Source organism: Symphodus melops (assembly GCF_947650265.1).
Source record: "Symphodus melops genome assembly, chromosome: 1".
In the NCBI taxonomy this organism is placed as follows: Eukaryota; Metazoa; Chordata; class Actinopteri; order Labriformes; family Labridae; genus Symphodus; species Symphodus melops.
The window spans coordinates 54,844,637-54,867,204 of record NC_136691.1 but is presented as its reverse complement, the minus strand read 5'-3'; the positions used below and the strand labels follow the sequence as shown (position 1 = coordinate 54,867,204).

At 46.6% G+C, this 22,568-nt stretch overlaps 1 protein-coding gene across 1 annotated transcript in view; it reads right to left on the bottom strand.

The window, feature by feature from the left end:
• wscd2 (WSC domain containing 2) overlaps positions 1–22,568 on the bottom strand; it is a 42,363-nt gene that overhangs the window by 4,260 nt on the left and 15,535 nt on the right. The window contains exons 2-8 of the mRNA XM_079350056.1: positions 15,060–15,902; positions 11,971–12,085; positions 8,918–9,102; positions 5,523–5,644; positions 5,266–5,440; positions 2,745–2,909; positions 2,448–2,648 (exon numbers count right to left, since the gene is read on the bottom strand). Of these exons, the coding sequence (XP_079206182.1) occupies positions 2,448–2,648; positions 2,745–2,909; positions 5,266–5,440; positions 5,523–5,644; positions 8,918–9,102; positions 11,971–12,085; positions 15,060–15,435 (1,339 nt within the window). The 5' untranslated portion in view covers positions 15,436–15,902. The remainder of the gene's footprint in view (positions 1–2,447; positions 2,649–2,744; positions 2,910–5,265; positions 5,441–5,522; positions 5,645–8,917; positions 9,103–11,970; positions 12,086–15,059; positions 15,903–22,568) is intronic.

Genomic DNA, 22,568 nt, shown 5'->3' with positions numbered 1-22,568 from the left:
CGTTTTAGCAGTTCTTTTTTTAATCTGCTGGCCCATAAAAGCTTTGCTTGACAGTCATTAAACTTTAAAGCCTGCAGAGTTTGGAGGGCCGTCTCAGAGCGGACACAATATTAAAGTACTCAACAAGCTCTGTGGAAGTACTGACGAACCGTGACAAAAATAAAACAACCTGGTTAATTATTTCCTGCACAAAGCGCTTTACCAATATGTAAAATATTTCTGGGAACTGGGTATAAAAAGAACATCCTTCAGAGACTGAGGGTTCAGGCACAACGTGACTTAACGTGAGCCTGCGCACGCGACTTTACGTGAGCCTGCGCACGCGACTTTACGTGAGCCTGCGCACGCGACTTTACGTGAGCCTGCGCACGCGACTTTACGTGAGCCTGCGCACGCGACTTTACGTGAGCCTGCGCACGGGACTTTACGTGAGCCTGCGTACGTGACTCTACACGAGCCTGCGTACGTGACTCTACGTGAGCCTGCGCACGCGACTTTACGTGAGCCTGCGCACGCGACTTTATGTGAGCCTGCGCACACAACTTTACGTGAGCCTGCGTACGTGACTTTACGTGAGCCTGCGTACGTGACTTTACGTGAGCCTGCGTACGTGACTTTACGTGAGCCTGCAGCGTGCTTAGTTTACAAGGCGTAAACTAGAGGAGGGGGAATAAACCACTCTGTAAAAGTCTGAAGGATGTGTATTAACATTAAATTAAAAGCTATCTGGGGATTTCCTCATTCAAAGACTCTGAATAAATCTCTGCATGTAGGGGATAAGTCCAAACATCCGTGTTGGGTCACGTGATCTTTGGTCCTCGGACGGCCCTCATTAAAAACAGACATGACTGGAGTTGACATCCCTGCCTGGACTTCGAAAACTTTTGTCGTGCATGATAGACTTTCAAGCTAGTATTCGTGACAAACTGCGCTCACAAAAATAAATCTTGAGTTTAACTGGATCCAGAAACCCCGCAGACTTCTCTGGCTCGTCTAAAATGGACCGAGGCAAAGTGGAACCCTGTCAAAATGTGATTTTCTGTTTGGACACCCTGGGCGCCTCTTCCTCTGCGACGAGGAGAGGGACCACCCCGTTTGTTATCAGCGCTCAGTTCAGATGGAGTTTACATAAGAGTCCTCGGATAACACTGTTGGTTGAATGACATCCCCTCTGAGAGAAGTCGCCCTTGCCTCCCAGTTTTCTTGATGCGTCTGCACCGAGAGGCATCAACTGTCTGTAACATCATCCGAGGCCTGGAGTCTCCCTCTGCAGAGGTGAGCGCATCGAATGAAACACACGACGGCCTCGATACAAAGTCATGCTGACTCTCAAACTTCTCCTCTGTGCGTATTTAATGTGGCAGCTGTCACAAAGCCTCTCTATGTGTGCTGACGTCACCGCGTCGTCTCCACGCCAACAGCGGGAATAAACAGTCATCCGATGCAGCAGGCCAAATGTGCTGATGTTTTCACAGAGAGAGAGAGAGACAGAGAGACAGAGAGAGAACTGCTGGGTCGACAAGTCTCGAGCTTCTGGAGAAAGAAAAAAAATCGATTCAAATCCGAAGAAAGTCGGAGGATACGCCGACGAGACAAAACCAGTTGCCACGGTAACCAAGACTCCCTTAGGTGGGTGAATATGGTGAGAGAAAAAAAGATGATTTATGCATGAAGTAGAAAAGATATCCCAGAGTTCCTGGACTCAAAGGTTTCCTGTTTGAATCACTCGTTGAGCAACGACCTCTCTAAAAACACCATCAGACGCTGAAGACACATTTAAACTTTAAATCACCGCTCTTTAACATTTGAGCAAGATGGCACAATGCAGGGTGACGACTGGATTAAAAATGATAAAAATGTCAAGATCTACCCACAACTAAATGTTCAAAAAAATAACAAACACAACTCATGATATGACCACCCACATGGAGTGTGCTTGAGGTCTGTTGCCTAAGAGTTTCATTTCCTCTTTGGGAAACAGATTTTGTTGGAAATGTTTTTTGACGTCTTAAAAATAAAGAAATCGAGCACAAGGAGCCACGTCGGTCAAAAAGGTCCAAAACCACAAAAGATTACTTGGGTTTGTTGCTCATTTCCCGACGTCTTTGTCATTGTACGTCAACAATGACCCCTCTCCCACTTCATCAAATATTACCACATAGTCTGAGTACAGTCGTCCATGATTCATTTACTGCTAGCTATCAGTGTGCAAAGTTTAAACGCAGTGTTTTTGTTGTTTGTTAATGTCAAGGACTTAAAGCAGCAACCTCCGTTGTTGAAAGATGAATCCAATATGGAAGTGCATCAAACTGCAGTTCCTCCACTGTCCACTTGAGGCCGGCTCTAACAGACAAACCTGATATTAACGTTTTCTTTTTCCTCAGAAACTAAAACAGCATGGAACCAGTTTTTGTGTTTCTATCAAAGCTTACATTCCAGTTTCTCACCTTTTCCTTTCCAGTGCGCCTGGGATGCAAATCCAATATGGCCGCCGTATTTCCTGTTAAACTCTGCCATGAGGGCTTTGTACGGGTTTCGGATCATGACGATGCTGGAGTCGAAGGCTTCGATCTCCTTCCTGCCGCTCTCGTGCGTCTTAATGCAGATCGTCCTGCCGCTCCGCCAGTGGTCCCGCTCCCCTTTAAACCCTGTGACGCCATGACAACCAACCGTGACCACACTGAAATCCACACAGGCGCTCTCTTTCTCTCTCTAACTTAAATGTGATGAATGATGAAGCACACCTTTGTTGTAAAGAGATCCGTCAAAGTAATAGCTGCCGGTGTAGAAGCCGGTGGCGAGCTCTATGAGGTGGCGAGCCCACGTGTTTCCGGCCCCGGGGAAACTGGCGAGGGCCACCAGCTGCTTGGCACGAGAGGACAGGAAGTGGCGATCCATGCAGCGGTTATCTAAAAAAAAACAAAAAAACAACATAAACAGGCTTCATTATCCTCTGAAGTCAGCGGACGTTGGATTCACAAAACTTCAAAGAAACCGTCTCAGTGAGAGATGTCGCTGTGACCCTCTAGGATTGTGGGTATTGTAGTTCTTCTCCAGGAGTGTGCACGTCACACTGCAGGTAACCGTAGAGTTTGAGGGGGAAATGCTAATCCAGCTACGGTGGCGACAGAAGGTCACATGGTAGATCATGTGATTTAGGAGTACGGCTCAAGGACACAGATTGAGCGTAGCGCTCAACTATCATACCAGCTGACTCATGCAAGATCCCAAACAGAGTCGTACCGCCAAATATAAATAATTGCGATAAAGTATAAAGTGATCCTGACTGAATTGGGATTGAGGTTTTTCCTCACCGAGCGTTTAACCTTTTCGTTTGGACTTAAGGATTCAATTTGCGACACTGACTTCAGATGTTGGACGACAGACAGGGGCAATGACTGTGCAAACACCCGACACGTTGCTCAACATAATCCAGCTTCAAACAGAGACTGAAAGTTGCCCCCCCCCCCCCTTCTGCTTTTCTAGCATTTTCTATTATTGAAATGTTTGAAGCCTGAGAGCGCTCAGGAGGAGAAGAAGTCGCTCAATGGAAAGAAGTTCTGCTCAATAATCCCAACATGCTCGACGAGCTAACGCTAACGCTAACATGTCGGCTAGCATGTAAATTCAGTGTGAAAACATTAGAGTGAATCTTTCTCTCGCTGCAGCTTGTTTGGTTTTAGTTTCCTCCTCTCTCTGTTTCCTGCTCTCTTTGTTTTTTGTTGATCAAAGCCACAGCTGGCTGATTCACGAGGACGCCCCGGCCCACAACAACACACACCCTCATACTGTGTGTGTGTGTGGCTTTAACTCACCTCAGTCTATAACATGACCCTGGACAGGCATCATTATCACACATGCTTTTAATTATTTTTAGACTACAATCTCATTTTTTTTAAACAGTTTAAACAATATAAAAAAAACAGTAACATCCACTCATTCACTGCACGACGTATCATCACAGAAATATTTCTACGAGTTCTGTTGAGCGGTTGAAACGTTTCACTGAAATTTGAAATAAACCTCCCGTCCCACAACGAGTGCAGAGCGGAGCCACAAGTCCCCGAGCCGCCTGTCGCCCCTCTTTTGACTGGAGAAAACAACAAATTCAACATTTCTTCTAGATGAGCTGGAGTCTGTTCTCAGTAAGTCGATAGATTATTTTGAATTTTTTTTTTGATTCCACTCGACATGAAACATCGTCGAGGTTTTTCAGCTGCAGAGCTGAATCACACTCGGCTCTGCTGACGTGTCTCTGACTGTCCGAGGTGATGACGCGTGAAGACGCTTCAGTCACTTCTGAAAACGGTGACGTTGTTGATCGTATTATTTCTCCGTTAAATAACACACAGATCCTCCACTGCACCTTCTCCTGTGTTTTATAGGTTGACAGAGCTTCATATTTTCATCCGGCTCTTTTGAGATTCTCATCTTTTCCTCATCGTTCTGCACCAAAACACCTGATATCAAATTCCTTCTATGTGCAAATGTTCTCGTCTGATTCTGATTTAATATGTGCTTTTATTTCCCAAACAGAGCGTAAACAATGCACTGATCAACAACAGTGAAATCATGACACCAAGGCGTCCTCATGCCGTGAGAACTCATCGGCCACATTAACCAAAGCAGGTTAAAAGAAACGTTTCTCATGTGTCAGTCTCCACGCTCGAAACCACTCGACCGTCCTCCTGCAGCGGATCGCTCACGTCCTCTGCCTCCTGTAGCGAGGTGAGGAACGTCACTCACTAACAATGTCCTACCCCAAACTGCACACAGAACAATAGTTCCACCTGACAGAATCACAGAAAACTGTTCTTACTTAACTTAATGTGATAAAACTAAAGTATTCCTTTATTAAACGTAGGTCGTTGTAATATTTGACTCCAAATTAAGAAATTAAACTGTGCAGGCCAAACTGACTCTGACGGCAGCTGCAGAGAAAGAGAGTTAAAGATCTGACTGCTCATCTCTCCTGATGCTGTTTTGCTTTTGTGCATTTTTCCAACGTGGGATAAATGAAGGTTTTTCTTATTTCACTGATGAATGAACACGTCGTTCATTCATCTTCATACATCCTGCGTTACCTGAGTTTCTGATTTGTTTTCCTGTCATGGCCGCCGCCAGGACACACAGGTGCTGTTACGACTGTGAAGTGAGGGACTTCTCTGACTTTGATCACTTTTGAAATATCTCAGGGTGACGTAAGTACTCAAGAAAAAAATACAGATATGTGAATGTGAACGTGGTTAACATCGTATGTCTTACCTTGAACCTGCGTCTGGTACACCACAAAGTACTCGTCATTCCCGCAGCTCTCAAACTCCTCCCCGGTGCAGCGGTGCAGACACTGGCTCTCGTCCTCCGGCTCATGGAGCGAGAAGAGCGGAGTCGGGAAGCCGCAGAGACATCGCTCTCCAGCCAGGACGGCGAGGGTTTTCTCCTGAAACACAGACGTCATCACACACACGCACACACACACACACACTCACATGTACGATGCGTGACTGCACACGTCCACTCACCCTCTCTGTGCACACGTCCACACACTTCTCCACAGACATGTTCCGGATGACGGCGCTGAAAGGAAGTGCCACAGTGACGTTGTCAGGTCGGTGGAAGCATCCTTTGAAAATAGCGCTGCCATCTGAAACAGAGCAAAATCAGACGTTATTCATCCCCTCCAAAAAATGAAGAAAAAAAGCAACAGCTCTCCGGTGTGTGAGCGCGGCCTCCGTCAGCTCGGCCTCGACTCGCTGACCCCCCGATGGAGAGCTCCCACTGAGACGGCACACAGCAGCACTTACATTCCTGCAGCGTGTCGATGACCTTTAATCTGACCACCTCGCTCTGCCTCGATGCGTGGATCAGATATCACACAGCAGAGAGGAGCAGACAGGAAGTCACTCTGGAGGATGATGCATCGTGTTTTGGTTTTGCTACCTCTGCACGCTTCAGCTCGCCAGATGACTGAACATGACTCAGGAGGCGGGATGCGATTAGAAATTAAGGTTGCCAGGGAATTCTATAATATTATTAATAATAATACATTTAATTTATCAGCAGCTTTCATTAAAGAAAGAAGACGAAACAATAAGGACAAAGAACAGAAAAGACAGAGGCAGAGTGAAAGTCACAAACGCTGATTTAAAAGAGGAAGGCTCAATGTGTGTGGGGAGACGTCTCTGTCCGCCCTGGTACAACAGATCCAAGATGGCGGACAAAGCAACGCATCCTGCTGTGATGCTTTGTGGCTGTATTATTTGGGGAGGGGCATCACTTGTTCAGTGCACGAAAGGATGAACAAAGCTCGACGTTCCTTTTCCCTCTGGACTCATCAGTGACGTGACGCTTCCTGTTAACGTGCGATCAGTTACAAAGGAGCTTTGGCCACGTGTGGTCAACTTCACTGTCGAGGACTAAAAGTGTGACACGCCGCTCCGTGTGTGTGCATGTTGACATCTTCACGGCGTGCAGAAAAGTGTCAAAGTATTTCCTGCTGCGTTCACACCTCGACTGCTCACTTCAAACAAGGCAGGAAGTGAGCGGCGTGGACGCTAGCAGCTCACGAGCCTTTCAGATAAAGTGCCTTTAAAATAATGTCGATCTCATGCAGCGTCAGCTGGAGGTCGAGCGTCGCTGCTGGAGAACGCCGAGCCGTGCTGATACTCAGGAAGTCTCTGCTGACGGTGCATCATTAATAACAGAGAAACGAAAGCAAACACTTTGAGGAAGGCCGCTCGTGAGCTCGGACATGAATAAAATATGCAAATGGAGATGACGCCTTTTTCTTATTTTGTTTTCTTTTTATCGACGTTCAGAATCTGTCTCAGAATCACCTCAGAGCTGCAGGAGGGTCTGAATCTGCCTCCTGAGAATGAGCTGCAGCCACCTCTCTGTGTGTGTGTGTGTGTGTGTGTGTGTGTGTGTGTGTGTCTAATGTTTTATTAACTTCTGACCTTTTCTACGTCTTTAATTTTTAATGTCATGTCCGTGTAGATCAGCAACAATACCAGAAGGATGCTCTCTGATTTCAGTATAAATCGACATATATTGATACCTGATTTGTTGCCATGACAACAAAAATAGAAGACTGAGGTTTCCGATGTTGGATGATATTTGTTGTTTTTATTGCAGCCTGCACGCTGTCAGCTGGACGTGTTTGACACTCTCCATCACTGCTGTTGGAACCAGGCGTGGACCAAATCTGGACATTTGTCTCGTCGCTGGAGAGGTGCCGGGTCACTTCCTGAACACTGCCTGAGGTGTCCTTGAGCAAGGCACCGACCCCCCCTCCCCCCCAAGCTCAGGAGCGCTCGCCCCTACTCTGACGTCTCTCCATCAGTGCACGTTGACAGGATCCTGTTTGTGCATGTGTGTGTGTTTCAGCCCGTGTGTATGTGTGTTTCAGCCCGTGTGTATGTGTTTCAGCCCGTGTGTGTGTGTGTTTCAGCCCGTGTGTATGTGTTTCAGCCCGTGTGTATGTGTGTTTCAGCCCGTGTGTATGTGTTTCAGCCCGTGTGTATGTGTGTTTCAGCCCGTGTGTATGTGTTTCAGCCCGTGTGTATGTGTGTTTCAGCCCGTGTGTATGTGTTTCAGCCCGTGTGTATGTGTGTTTCAGCCCGTGTGTATGTGTGTTTCAGCCCGTGTGTATGTGTTTCAGCCCGTGTGTATGTGTGTTTCAGCCCGTGTGTATGTGTTTCAGCCCGTGTGTATGTGTGTGTGTTTCAGCCCGTGTGTGTGTGTGTTTCAGCCCGTGTGTGTGTGTGTTTCAGCCCGTGTGTGTGTGTGTGTTTCAGCCCGTGTGTATGTGTGTTTCAGCCCGTGTGTGTGTGTGTGTTTCAGCCCGTGTGTGTGTGTGTGTTTCAGCCCGTGTGTGTGTGTGTGTTTCAGCCCGTGTGTGTGTTTCAGCCCGTGTGTGTGTGTGTGTTTCAGCCCGTGTGTGTGTTTCAGCCCGTGTGTGTGTTTCAGCCCGTGTGTGTGTGTGTGTTTCAGCCCGTGTGTGTGTTTCAGCCCGTGTGTGTGTGTGTGTGTGTTTCAGCCCGTGTGTGTGTTTCAGCCCGTGTGTGTGTTTTAGCCCGTGTGTGTGTGTGTGTGTGTGAGTGTGTGTTTCAGCCCGTGTGTGTGTGTGTGTGTGTGTGTTTCAGCCCGTGTGTGTGTGTGTGTGTGTTTCAGCCTGTGTGTGTTTGGCATGTTGAAATCTTCTTATAATACGTCTGAAGTTTGTTAAAGCGTCATCTCTCTTTTGTTGTTGTTGACACTATCGCTCAAGAAAAACAAAGACGTTTTGTAATCTTGGATCCAAAACACTGAGACATGTGAGCGTGATGTTCCCTCTCTGGTTAAAACCCCAAAACAGCCACCTCGACACATATATTGCGTTTCCTCTTCCACGGCGCTCACATGACAGAAACCAGGGTCAGAGGTGACAACTCAAACGTGAAGAGCTTGTTCAGCAGTCTGACGGCTGCTAAACAAAAACCGAAGTGGAAGAGGAAGGCTCATGGAATCAAAAGGTAAATATCGGCCATCGATACATGCACGGACGGTTTCACAGAAGCAGGGGGCAGCTGAGGAAACGATGGGAAGTTACTGCACCTTGTGGCTGGGAGTTTTTTTTTTTTTTTTTTTTTTTTTAAATCTCACAGTAAAAAAGTCACAAAGGAAGAACCATTATCATGCAACTGTTTTCAAAAGTGCCTAAACATGCAGATCACTTCCACTTCTGATAACCTCTCCTTCCTTCCTTCTCTTCACGGCTCACAGGGGGGGTTTCTCTTATCACGTTTATCAGATCACGTGTATACACTTTTCAATACAAATATTTGTTGGACGTTCTTCACTGAAGTTAATTCTATAAGTAATAAAAGTGTGCAGCACCATATGAAACCCCTCAGGATTGTAGGGGGGGGTGACTCACAGCGGCGTGCAGACTCCTGGCTCAGCTCCAGCCTGTAGATGGACAGCCGGTTGGCTCCTCCACACTGGTTGCTCTTCTCTCCTTTGCACTCCATGCCACACTCGCTCTCTGAAACATTGGGCGCCTGGATCTTATGACCACAGTAACACTCAGCTCCAAACTCCAGGCCGGCGTACATGTAGCCTCTGGAAGAGAGAGAGAGAGAGTGAGAGAGAGAGAGGGATTAACATGGTTGGTGGAGAACCACAGGAGAGATCTGAGCGTTCATTAAGTGTCTTAATCTCTCGCACGCTGATACAGATCATCAGAGGAAATAAATATCAGACCCAAAACAAACAACACACGGGAGGATGATGAAGCTGGAGAGCTGCTTTTGTACCATGAGTGGAGCCTCGAGGTGTTGCAGCGATGGAAGCGGGCAGTGGAACTGCTTCAGATAGAAGTGATTGTACCCGAGCTAAAAAGCCTCTGCATGTTTCTAATAAGCTCCAGCAGCAGAAAGCTGCTCAAACTAGGATCCATGTTGGAGATGAAACATGGAGAGAGGTTAGAACGCAGAAAGCTTTACAGACCCATGCAGAACTGGCTAAACACTGAAGCTACAGTGTCTCTACATGCAGAGCTGGCTAAACACGGAAGCTACAGCGTCCACCACATGCAGAGCTGGCTAAACACTGAAGCTACAGTGTCTACCACATGCTGAGCTGGCTAAACACTGAAGCTACAGTGTCCACCACATGCAGAGCTGGCTAAACACTGAAGCTACAGTGTGCACCACATGCAGAGCTGGCTAAACACTGAAGCTACAGTGTGCACCACATGCAGAGCTGGCTAAACACTGAAGCTACAGTGTCTACCACATGCAGAGCTGGCTAAACACTGAAGCTACAGTGTCCACCACATGCAGAGCTGGCTAAACACTGAAGCTACAGTGTCCACCACATGCAGAGCTGGCTAAACACTGAAGCTACAGTGTCTCTACATGCAGAGCTGGCTAAACACTGAAACTACAGTGTCCACCACATGCAGAGCTGGCCAAACACTGAAGCTACAGCGTCCACCACATGCTGAGCTGGCTAAACACTGAAGCTACAGTGTCCACCACATGCAGAGCTGGCTAAACACTGAAGCTACAGCGTCCACCACATGCAGAGCTGGCTAAACACTGAAGCTACAGCGTCCACCACATGCAGAGCTGGCTAAACACTGAAGCTAAAGTGTCCACCACATGCAGAGCTGGCTAAACACTGAAGCTACAGTGACCACCACATGCTGACCTGTGTGAGAGGAGGGGGCGGAGCCAGACAGCTCTCTGTGATAATGTTGAACCTTTTTCTTTTCGGTATGCTTCTTCTGCATTTACCCCTCATCCTCTTCATCAAACACTTCATGGTCATTATTTTACTCTCCGTATTTGAGATGCTCTTCTCCTAAATTCTCCGGGTTTGAATTTCCTTCAAGCTTAACAAAGTTCTAGATCCTCTTCAGAATGAGAGCACTTCCTGTCAAAACTCTGGCGGGATATATTTCTCTGCCTTTGGAGAACGAGTCAAAGCCAATTATTTTTACAGAAGGCTTTATATGGAAACCTTCACACGAAGTCTCCTCTCCTCTTTCCTCTTTGCTTCGTGGAAGATTTGACTCCCAAGAGGGTCTTTCGCAAGCAATTAGTCGTCTCACCCACCCCTCACACGACAACAAATCCTCCGGGGCTGTCAATCAAACGCTGACGCTCTGCTGCTGCCCCTCCCTTTGTTTGTCGGTTTTTATTAACTCCCAGCTCGGAGGATGGAGACGAGCTCTCCTGCTCCCTGTGAAGCAGTGATGGGTGTGATTCAATGCGTTCGATAGAGCCGTCCTTGGTATTCTTCGGGGAGGATATAAAAAGGCGAGAGGGAGATGAGTGTGGAAGAGGAGCGAGAGGGAGACAGGACGGACGCTTTGAATATCTCGAGCAGATCTATTTCAGATGTGGGGAAAATGAGAATAAAGCTTCAGTGTGACTCTGCAGGAGGAGCAACAAAGAAAGATTCACCCTGATTTATGTGGCACAATTATCGAATCGCTCTCTCTACGCTTCATTCAAGAGAGGATGGACGCACGGACTGCATCGTGATATTAGTGGTCAAACAAATACTATAAACTTGATTGTTTTCAATTAGGGGCGTTAATTACGATTGATTAATTACAAGAAAATAACGCATTTAATCACAGTTTGCCTCATAAACAGTGCAGAACTGTTTGTCATTGCTACGTGCTAACTTTTCGCTAGCTCTGTGCTAACTTCGCGCTAGCTTCGCCACAAGTACAAACAAGAAGCGTTTGCAGCCTAAACTCGACCAAATGACCAAAATTAGTAATTTAACATCTGATAAACTTACAAATTCACTCTCTAAATGATGGTTGCTCTGGACTGTAGACCACTATTAGTGATAGAAGATGAGGGGTTAGAAAATGTGCTAAAGCTAGCAACATGTGATCCAACTTTCCAGCTGCTGTGCAGAAAAACTATTTCAAACAAGATCCAACAGCTTTATGAAACTGAGGAGCAAATAACATATGATGCATTGTATTCATTCATCCACCAAAATCCATTTAGATTGAGAAGTGTTGCTTTTTAGGGCAAATATTGTGATGCACTTAAAATGTGATTAATTTTGATTAATTAATTAGAAAGCCCTGAGTTATTTAGTTAAACATGTTTAATTAAGTCCCTCCCCTAGTTTTAATTTATATCACACCCCTCCATGTGTTAAAAGGGGACAACTTCCTGGAGAGGTCAGACATCTCTCCTGTGTCTGTACGATGTGTTCATGGGCCTGTTGTATGTATATGTGTGTGTGTGTGTGTGTGTGTGTGTAGCATGCTTCAATAACAGAGGGTGAAGTAGAAGCCAGAGAGTTTTAAAGGTTTTTTAAACAGTCAGCTCTTTCAGTTCAGGGGGGGAAGAAGAAGAAAAACAGAAGACAAAGGTGACATCTAAAGGAAGAAGCTTCGAGTTGTTGTTGTTGTTGTTTTTTTCTTTTTTTTTCTTCCGTGCACTGTTCTCGTACCTTTCTGCACAGTTGTCCTGGCAACGAAACACGGTCATTTTTTTGTAGTCGAAGAAGGAAACTCCTCTCAGCGCTCTCTTCTGCGTGTCGTCCACGTAGCAGCCGATATATTTCGCTGTTAAAAGGATGAAAACGGATAAACGTTAGCCGTGTAGTTTGTCATGTCATCATTCACTGTTTGAGACACAAACACTCCTCACTGCGGCTGCTTCTTCCTTTCTACACACACAGGAGCCCGAAGTGGGGCAGCAGCTTTATTTATTTATAAAGACACACACCCCCTTCTAGTGGCCTGTTCCTGTAGTGGCAGTCATCTCGCTGTGCTATTTCACAAGTGTGTGTGTGTGTGTGTGTGTGTGTGTGGCTTCAGCGAAGCTCTGCAGAGGCAGCAAACCTTCACTCAGCTTCTCCCTTCACAATAAAAGCACACTCCTCTGTTGTCCTCCCAGCTGCGCGGGCTTCACTGCACCTTTAACAAACAGACCTCTCCACCATCTGTGCTGTGCCATTTACCCCTCTGAGCCTCTGATAATAGCTCCAGCAGGTCCCTGTCCCCTGCATTACTTTAATTGTTATGCTCTCTAAAGGCTCGTATTTGATGCAGCATGTGGTGCACGACTGTAATCTTCTTCCTAACTATTGTTGAGCCGGAGAATAATCTGCTTTACCATGTAGGGAAACACTTCAATTGAGCTGGTGCATCATTTTGCAATCGTCTGTGACTGCTGGGAAAGAGACGAGAGAGGAGGAGGTGTTTTTATTAGCTGGTTTGTTTTACTGCTCAGTAACCTTCCTGTACCTGCAGGTATGTAAACTGGGCCTCAGCTGCTCTCTGTCTCCACGCCACTGATGCTTTCCCCCTCAGTACAGTAGACCTCTGTGCTGCTGCAGCACTCTGTGTGCGTGCGTGTGTGTGTGTGTGTGTGTGTGTGTGTGTGTGTGCAGGGCAAATCTCATGGTGCAGTATTTTTCTCAGAGGCGAGCGAGAAGGCGTGCTTCAGCAGAGCGGAGGGAGAGGAAGGAGATGGAAATGCAGAGACGTGTGAGAGGAAACAAAAAGCTTCGAAGCTGCTAGTTGTTGTCTGCAGTCCTGGGAGGTTTTCGTTTCAGAGGAGGAGGAGGAGGAGGAGGAGGAGGAGGAGCCTTTACTTTAACAGATAACCATAAGCTTGAGTGTTCACTGTAAACATGTTTGTTTTGCCGGCCTTGAATCTCCCTGATCGAGAGAAACACATTCTTGAACTCTCCTTTGTGCTGTCGAGTGACTCGGAGCTTTTTGGTTCTTTTAAATCACTTCTTCATTTTCTCTTGCCGTCTGTCCCAGAGAGGACAGCCTGCGCGTTTTGTTCAAAGCTCAGACAGACACTGACACTTATGTTCGTCTCCACCCGGCTGTGCTGCACTGAAAAACAAAAGAAACGCACCTAAGCTAATGGTCACACCCTGGGCCATGTAGAGTTTATTCTGAGGTGAGATCATGAAGAGCGAACGTTGAACTTTAAAGCCTCCTGCTTCAGCCGACGGGTTCTGATATGACCTGCACTCTCCACACTGTCCGTGGGTCCGTCTCTGGACACACAGGCAGGGGCGCTTCCAGGCCGGCGACCAGGGGTGGCATAAGCCCCCCCCCCCCGTTCATCTCCACCATGAAGGCTGTGATGATGCAGCTGTTGGAGTGTGTGTGAGGAGTGTGTGAGGAGTGTGTGTGAGGAGTGTGTGTGAGTACTGTGTGAGGAGTGTGTGTGAGGAGTGTGTATTAGGAGTGTGTGAGGAGTGTGTGTGAGGAGTGTGTGTGAGGAGTGTGTGAGGAGTGTGTGTGAGTACTGTGTGAGGAGTGTGTATTAGGAGTGTGTGAGGAGTGTGTGTGACATGATATCCTGTATTGATCGTGTTACATTCAGAAAGAGGAAGAAGAGGACACTGCTGCCAGCCGGGGTCAAAGGTCAGCGAGGGACACTTGTACTTTTACAGGCTGGCGTGAGGTCACACGGGCTCCCTCACTTTGTAAACACACGGATGAGATCAAGGTTGAGATGTTGTGATAGCAACGCTCAGGCTGCGTTCATCATCATCATCATCATCTTCATCATCCTGGAGACAGAAATCCTCCGGGACCAATCACAGCGAGGCGTGGCGAGTGAGGAAGGTGCAGCACTTTGTAATCAGAGATCTCTGCGTGTGTTTGCATTATGAATGAGCCTTCAGTGTTTTTCATTGGTTGATAACGATGATGAGCAGATCACATCGCCGCTGTAAGACTCCACTCTTCATCCATTATGCAAAACCACAATTATTCCTGCAATATGTTTTAATCACCTCCTCAGTAAGTCACGCTCATCAGAACGAGTGCACGCTTCCTTTTTATTCTCTGAATCCTTCTCAGGATTTTTGTTTTTATTTTGGGGCAGAAGCTGTGAGAAAATTTCTTGAAACATATTTTCCGATTTATTTTGAGAGAGAGAGAGAGAGAGACAGGAAGTGACAAAGTTTCACTGCACTGGTCTCCAACCCCATGCAGAAGTTATATTTCCAAGCGAGTCAAATGTGCAATATGTTGAAATTGACTTTTTTTTTCTCATAAAATTTACAATTTCTGTTTTTGTTTTTTTTCTCGTTTTTCGTCTATTTTAAAACGTCCAAAAAAACAAACAAAAAAAGAAACAGGCTTTTTCCACATGTGCACTCCTGGAAATGTCTGGATCCTTTCAGGAGGCTCCTGGTATTCAGCGGGACTCTTTCTCTGTCAGACATGAGGGGGGGTCGGGGGGGGTCGAGGGGGGTTGAGGGGGGTCGAGGGGGTCGAGGTGGGTCGAGGGGGATGAATGAAGGTCGTAATAATTCTTCAAATGGTTCGTTAAAAGAATAAAAGTCTCTGTTGGTCGGTCGTGTGACAGATTAGAAATGTGTAAATTGTGTTTGATCGTCTTATGGATCCTAACATTGAATAAATATTGAATATATTATTTATAATAATATTGAATACTAAGTCTAGAGCACAAACAGTTTAACTCTGCAGTGAATCAAACAAACATTTGATGATCAGGTTTGACATGTAAATCAGTGTGAATTAAATTCTTGGTGTTTCTCACCTCTTCCGTCGTCCATGTCTTTGGCATTGCGTCCTTTAAGTGCACGGTTCCAGTTGCTGGTGTAGTCGCCCCCCCTGCGCGCCTTCTCGCCCTCCTGTCGGGCCCTTTTCATCCACGGGGGGCCGTACCGCCGCCCAGACCTGCGCGTCTCCTTAAACACCCGGCTCATGATGCTGAGGCCTCGAGCGTCAGACGGCGAGGTCCCCGAAGCCACCACGGAGTCCCGGCCCCCTCGGCCTCCCGAGCCGCTGTCCCCGACGAAGCCAGAGTGCAGGAAGACGAGGCTGCCGGCCGTCAGGTAGAGGAGGATGAGGGAGAAGAATCGCACGGGTTTCCTGCGGAAGTAGCGCTGTATCTTCAGCAGAGGCCTCGCCATGCTGGCTCCGCCTGCCACTCAGAAACACTGTCCCTGTGATGAAAACTCATAAAGCAGAAGAATCAACCAGCTCTCCTCCTTCCCACCGTGCAGCCCCACTCGGGTCCAAAACAAACAAAATCAGCTGAAGTGTTTTAATCCAGTGAGCAGGTCATCCAAACACGAGCGTGACTCTTCCCCCTCGCTCTCGTGAAGAAGACGTCCTCTCCGCCTTCCCGATGACAGTCCAGCTCCGAGAGCCGGGCCGCGGGGCCGCCGCATGAAAGGTGAGCAGCTCAGAGTGAAAGACGATCGCTCGACGCTGCTTTCATTCCGTTTATCAGCCTGCAGAGATGCTACAGCGGCTCAGCGGGGGGGGGCAGCGTCTCCCACGCTGCGCCTGAAGGAAGAGGGCTTTATTCAACAGGTGAACAAGTGGCCGGCTATTCACTGAGACGATCCTGGAGAGGGAGGGCGTGACTCACCATCTGCAGGAAACACACACACACACACAAGAGGAGGAGTAAGTATACACCTGGGTTAGCGTTGTCACAGGTTGAACAAAGCCGGTGGGAATTACATCCCAAACTTCCTTCTCAGCTCATAATCAAAGAGACGCATTAAAACTAAACGAGTGGATGATGCAAAGACTGTGACGTTCAGGGCCCATGTTTCATTTGTTAGCAGTTAGCATTTAGCATTTAGCTTCCTTTATAATTTGATGCATTCTAATTGTTGTTAGCAGCCTCTCCTCTCGACACGTCACTTCCTCAGAGACGATCCGAATCAGGCCTCCGATTAAAACGTTCATTTTACAGAGAAAATAAAAACAAATAAATTCGACATCAGAAGTTGATTTGTTTATTGATCCACTCTGAACAGGAGAGGATTTATTTGACCACCCATCCGTGTTGATTTGAGTTTCATTGGTTGTTGCTCAGAGCTTCAGCCTCGCTCCCGTTGAACTGCGAAGTGTCGGCTGGATCGTCCCCTGAAGTCGGATTTACTAATCGGAACGTTGGAGAATCCAACATGGCGGCTAAACGTGCATCAACCACACGTTAAAGCCGCTTATTCCTCTTTTTTGTGTGTGTGATTAAATCAAACCCTCCCTCTGTGGACGTGTCGTCATTTTTATTTTTCGTGCACAAACGTTATCGTCTGGTGTTAGCTAACAAAACAAAAAGGAACTCCCGGAGGCGTCCATGTTGAAAACAGTAAACACGGGAAGGCTAAAATACAGAGAGCTTAAATATGTAAGAAGCAATAATCAATACACCTCTTCAAGATGTGTGACGTCACTGAGGCTGCGTCCATGCGGTCTACAGTCTATAATCATGTCTGCTGTTGAAGCTGTCAGAAACGCTTCAGAGCAACAAACCAGCGTTCAGCGTTTTCTTTAATAATTGACGAGTCAAAAAGGCGTTCGCTGAAGATCTCCCCGAGGCGATTTCTCTGAAGGCTTTGTGAGTTTTTATGTGTGAGGGAAGTGAAGAGAACATAAATCATTCATCATAATGATTTTTAAGGGATGATAATTAGTTTGAATGTCGGACGGGAAAAAAAAAAAAAAAAAAACAGGCTCAAAACGGCCGACAGGATCGAATTCTGAGCCGACGCTGAAATGTTTCCGAAAGAATTCCCGTTTTTTACATTTTCTGCGACGGATGAATGAAAACTACGTTTCAAAGGAGTCTCTGTTCTGGGACGAGCTCGAGAGGCGACCAATGGAAGTTGTAAGGAAACACTCCCCGGGGTCTGGGAAGGGGACGCTCGCCCTCGTGGCCTGTTTGTTTGTTCCGGGATAAATCCGCAGAATACTCGTCATCTGACACCTCAATGGAGCCGTGGACCACCCGTTTGGTTTTCTGCCCCCCCCCCTCGAGTTTTTCCCTCCGGTAGTCTGGGAAGAGTCGGCCACCCTCAAGGAGAAATGGATCATATTCTGCTCACGAGCGAAGACAATCGTCATCCTGTCTGACTTCTCACGACTCTCCCTTTGTGTCAGTAACTTTTAGAGACCTGTGAGGACGGTGTTTTATTACTCGCCACTTTAATTATTCAGTATTTTGTTCGTTTTTAGATCACATCCTTCTTCTCTCACAAACTTCCAAAATAACACCGACGCCGAACGTTGTGAGGTGCAAATGAAGATTCAAAGTTATTGGAGAAGAAGGTGGGTTGTTAAGAAGGAGTTCACAACAAGGACAAAAAAAACCCACAACTCATTTCACAGTTTTAAAATAGGGAGGAATTAAGTCCTAAAAATAAAGCTGTGTTGGCGCCGAGATGCCTGAACGGAGGTGAAGTGAAAAACATCCGAGTCCTCAAAGCAGACGAGACAGAAATTGTTCTTTCCAGTTGGGGGAAATAATTGTGTTTTCCTTCCTCCTAACGTCGCTCGAACAGATTGAGACCAAAGTGAACTGTTCTAAGTTAGCTAACTAGCTAACTAGCTAACTAGCTAACTAGCTTCGTTTAAGACGCCAAAATTCATTGGCTCCTTATTAATAAAGATTATTTATATATATATATATTTTTTCATTTTGAATGCTAAGCTAACCAGCTGCTAGCTCTAACTTTATAGACGTTGATATTGTGTCATGCATAGACAATAAGCCGCCTTGTGTCCATCCAGCGTTTGTTTGTTTTTGTTTTTTTTATTGATCGCTCGAGTTGAAAATATTTAAACTTTTCAGGAAAGCGCTGTTGACATCGCCGGCGCTCTTCTCCGACTGTCCTGAAATAAACTAAATAAAACAACATGCAGTAAAAAGCAAAAGTGTTGTCATAGCAACAGGACGGACGGGCAGCGCTCCCCCCCCCAAGTAGACTTCTGTGATTGACTCCAAGGGAAAACTTTGTTTATTGATCCATTTATCGAACACATTATGGAAGCCAATACAACCTCTGATTGGTCCAAGAATCTCAGCTCACGTCACCCTGAGCAGCAAAGATCCAACGTACGAGTGTCTGAAACGGTTTGTGGCGCTCTGTTTTGCAGACATTAAATCCCTGCGGCGTCGTTCAAACCGGCGGGAAACAAAAGAATCATGAAGTTGAGAGTAAATCAGAAACCCAACATGGTCACAAACGTCGGCGTGTGAAGAATGAGGCCTGAGGCCGAACACGCCAAGAGTTTGATTCTGGCTTTGTAAGACGACAAAGACGTCCCAAATACTGAAAAGGTCCAAACAAATCCAGACCGTTCAGGACCAGAATCTAAAGTTAGAAGGATCAGGATCAGGATTTTTTGAAGGATCAGGATCGACAAACTGTTTCTCTCTTTATAAAAGAACAAATAACCTGATTTGATTTTCATCCCCGAGTTAAAGACAGAGAGAGTGACACGCCCTCTTTTCTGCGGTCTCGGTCTATGTCTTGTCTCGGTCTTGGTCTCGACCCCCTTAATGTCTCGGTCTTGGTGTCGACCCCCTAAATGTCTCGGTCTTGATCTCGATTAACTTCAACACTACTTCTACCAGCCTGTTCCTGATATGATCAATCAGCTGTCACCTTTGATAAATTGTCTTCTGTTAATTTACATTTTTACATCCCAGCTCTTTAGTCATCAGAGCTTCTATTTTCAGGTCGATTTAGTGACCTGATTAAAAAATGAAGTGTTTTATATTTAGGAAACAAACTGAAGATAAAACTGATTATTCTTCAAACGTTTGACAGGAACAAAGAGAAGTTTATTTCCCTCCCTTCTTTTAATCACTTCTGTCTGGAGTTTATTCATTTTCTGCCTCCACAAATAAACAAATGCTGCTACATTGAACAATGATTTTTAGATTCTTCCCACAGCTGTATAAACAGTATTCAAACGTCCCTCCTACACGCCACGCCACTCGATCTGTTCGCACGCTGATCGTTCGGCCGCTGTGTCAATATTTTGATGGTCCTGACGCAGAGCTGATTCATATTTCGGGCGGTGGAGAAGCTCGCTCTCGTCGTGTGTTTGTGTGAACTGAAGGATGTGTAGGTGAGCTTCCCAGCAGGGCAGCGGCGTCCTCGTGACTCACCGCGCACAGGGGGGGAAACTGTCCTCTCAGTGGGATCGAAGACGTCTGCAAAGACAGGACGAACAACAGGGTCTCATCCTGCTGTCGTGCACCTCCATAAAAACGCAGCTTCAGGACGCGGAGCATGTGACACCCTGACTGCCACACGCGGCTTATTACTCCACTCTTAATTATTCATTCACACTCCCCTCTCTGCAGGTTCAAATGACAGGAACAAGACTGCAGATGGGATCCTGTATAGATCCTCCATATTGAATGAACGGTGGACACTGTCACGCTCGTGGCTCGGTGAAACCGTAACCTTTAGATGAGCTAAATTTACAACAATGCTAACGCGCTCCAGTTCAGGAGGTGTGATGTTTCAGAGTTTGAGCACAGAGGGAATGCTGCTTTCAAGAATCATGCTAGTTTGTAAATCTTCTGTCTCCGGTGAGGGAGAAGCTGGAGTCCTGCTGGCTGTGTGGTTGTTGTTGTCAGAGCTGTGTTAACACAGACGGGACGGCCGGCTCCTCCCCCCCCTTGAAAGACAACAATCAAATACACCCATCTGCCACCATGTGGGGGACGAGAGACCCTGCTCAGGGTGCCGCCGCAAGATTATGAGCGCAGGAGATCGAACGCTACGTTTCCAAACTGAACGTAAAATAATGTCAGAAGCTTTTTTGTCTCTGTCTCTGTGTTAACAGGAACAGAAGGGACGGGGGGACGAGGGGGGGGGGGCATTGTTTAACAGTCATGCAGTGACCCTTTCAGGATCAAAGCCCTCAAACCTTCCAGCCTCCCCGGGGTCTCAGTTGTGGTTTGCAGCGTTCTTCAGTAACGTGTTGTTTTCTCGAGTTGTGCTCTGACTCTGACGCTCTGCAGCTCAGGGAGAGTTGCACAACTTCACATATTTTTTTGTTGACATTGTTTTGGAACGAGCAGCCGTCTCTTAAATCACACTGTGGGCTAAAGTCGTCCCAACAACAGCTCCACACTCTTCAACAGTTTGACTTCCTCCGAGCAAAGAGCTGCAAACAAGCCAAAGATAAAAAATGAGACGGACGCGTGAACACAGCGGGACAGAGGGACAGGAAACACAGCAGACAACAGACGGGAGGTGCCACAGAGGTCTTTATGCCAAATCATGGCAATTACTGCAGTGAGGCAGACATGAACTCACTGACTGACCGTTAATTCACATTCACTGTAAACGAGCCAGCAAATATTTAATCAGAGAGGAAGCGTCAAAGTTAATCTTCGCTGAGCGGGCAGACAGCCGGCTGCAGCAGTCAACCCAGAAATGATGTCCATATCGGTCGTGGGACGCGTGGACGGAGGACGGCGTGGTCGAGTCTGTGACACACCGAGGGTTCATTCATAACCGTCACAGCGCCGGATGTGTTTGTGAATTATAATCGATGAGACGTTGTGATTGGTGGCTGCAGCAAACGTGACGAGTTTCCTGATCAGGTTGTTTTTGTTACGTTGTGTTCTGAAAGAAAAGATGAAGTGCTTTAAAAGGGAAGTCAAGTCAAAGATAAACTAACAACCAAACTTTATGCAACTTTTAAATAAAAGAAGAAGAAACCTGTTCCTCATTTTGTTTTTACCTCCGTCTAAAAAAACAACAAAAAGAAGCAAGATTAAAAGTTTAATTGAATCAGATTGTGATGCAATCAGTTTCCATTCTCTTCCAAAATAACATTCTTCCACTTCAACGTGTTTGAGGCTTTTTATGCAGCTCGACCTCAAAAACCTCGGGGTGCAAATCACAGCAGCTGAGCTCGATTAGATGTAATATCCTCCCACGGTTTCTAATGTTGTTTTTCTTTCTTTCTCTCCGAGTTAAAAAGTTGGAAAAATAAAGAAAAACCACTGTGAGAAACAAAGTCAGGGAGGTTAAACCCGACACTGATGGTCACTGAAGGTGGCCCTCCACAGGAAAGAAACACGTAATCGTCACAGTGGCAGGAAGAGGAGATTATCCGGTGCAGCGGTACAGGGGGACAGGAAGCCATTATCGGACTCCCTGTTTGTATAATGTGCACGCTGTGCTGTAACAGCAGAGGAAGGGTTAACCCCCCCCCCCCCCCCCCCCCTCACCCTGGGGCCTGGCTTTCCGCTCTCCTAGTGCGTTTGGCCTGCCAGTGCACATTAGCTGTGTTTGTCAAATCAAATCAAAGTGAAGATCACATTCCTCCCCCGGTGACGACGCTGGCGAAAGCCTGCGTTCGACTTCACTGAGATGGCTCCACTTGCCGAGTTATCTCACGCCTCATTACAAGTTCAGCAGGACAGTCGAGAGCAGCAAAGTTTGTCTGAAGGAAAATAAAACTATGCTGCGTACAGTGAAAGCAAAGAGAGGTGCAGGTGTGAGAAGAGCTCATTGCTCGCAAACTTCTGCACACTGTCTGTCTGAGTTAAATCCATCGGTTCGACTTTGCACTCCCACGCAGAGAGAAATCCATCGACCGTCGATGTGAGCTGCTGTGTCATCGGCACGGACGTTGTCCTGCCTGCTATTTCTGTTTTACCTGCGTTCACCAGCGCCTGCTGCTTCACGATTGGTCAATACAGCTCGGACTACAAATTGACTACAAACTGAAGCAGGAACACTTCCTGTGTGGAAACTCACGTTGTGCCTTTTACACAGAGATTTGTCTTTGTCTGTGACTCAACACGGGTTTCTAACTCGACTCTTCTTCTCTCTGTCGCCCCCCGGTGGTGGAACAAAACGACTAAAATCCATTTTATCTGCAGAGTCCCTTTGCACCTTTAAGAAAAAGCTAAAGACCCAGCTCTCTTGTGAACACCTACGCACTGACATGACACGGATGGTTTGATAAAGACGATATTTCGGATGTTTTTGATGCTGACAGGTCGGATTCAAACCCAGGCCGCCCGCTTGAAGGACCGAAGCGGCGCCTCAAAGGAAACAGTTTTTGGAGACGATAAAGAAAAGTCTTGTTTAGTTCTAAAAGTTTGAATCAACCAGTTAAAGACATTTTCTGCTCTGCTCAGCAGATTCCAGCCTTTGAGTTTGAGTTTATTGGTTTGTAAATAATAACAAATATATACAACCCATCACATACAACATAACTTCCTTAAACCAAAGGGTATCGGCTGAAGCTCCAGGCTTATTATCGC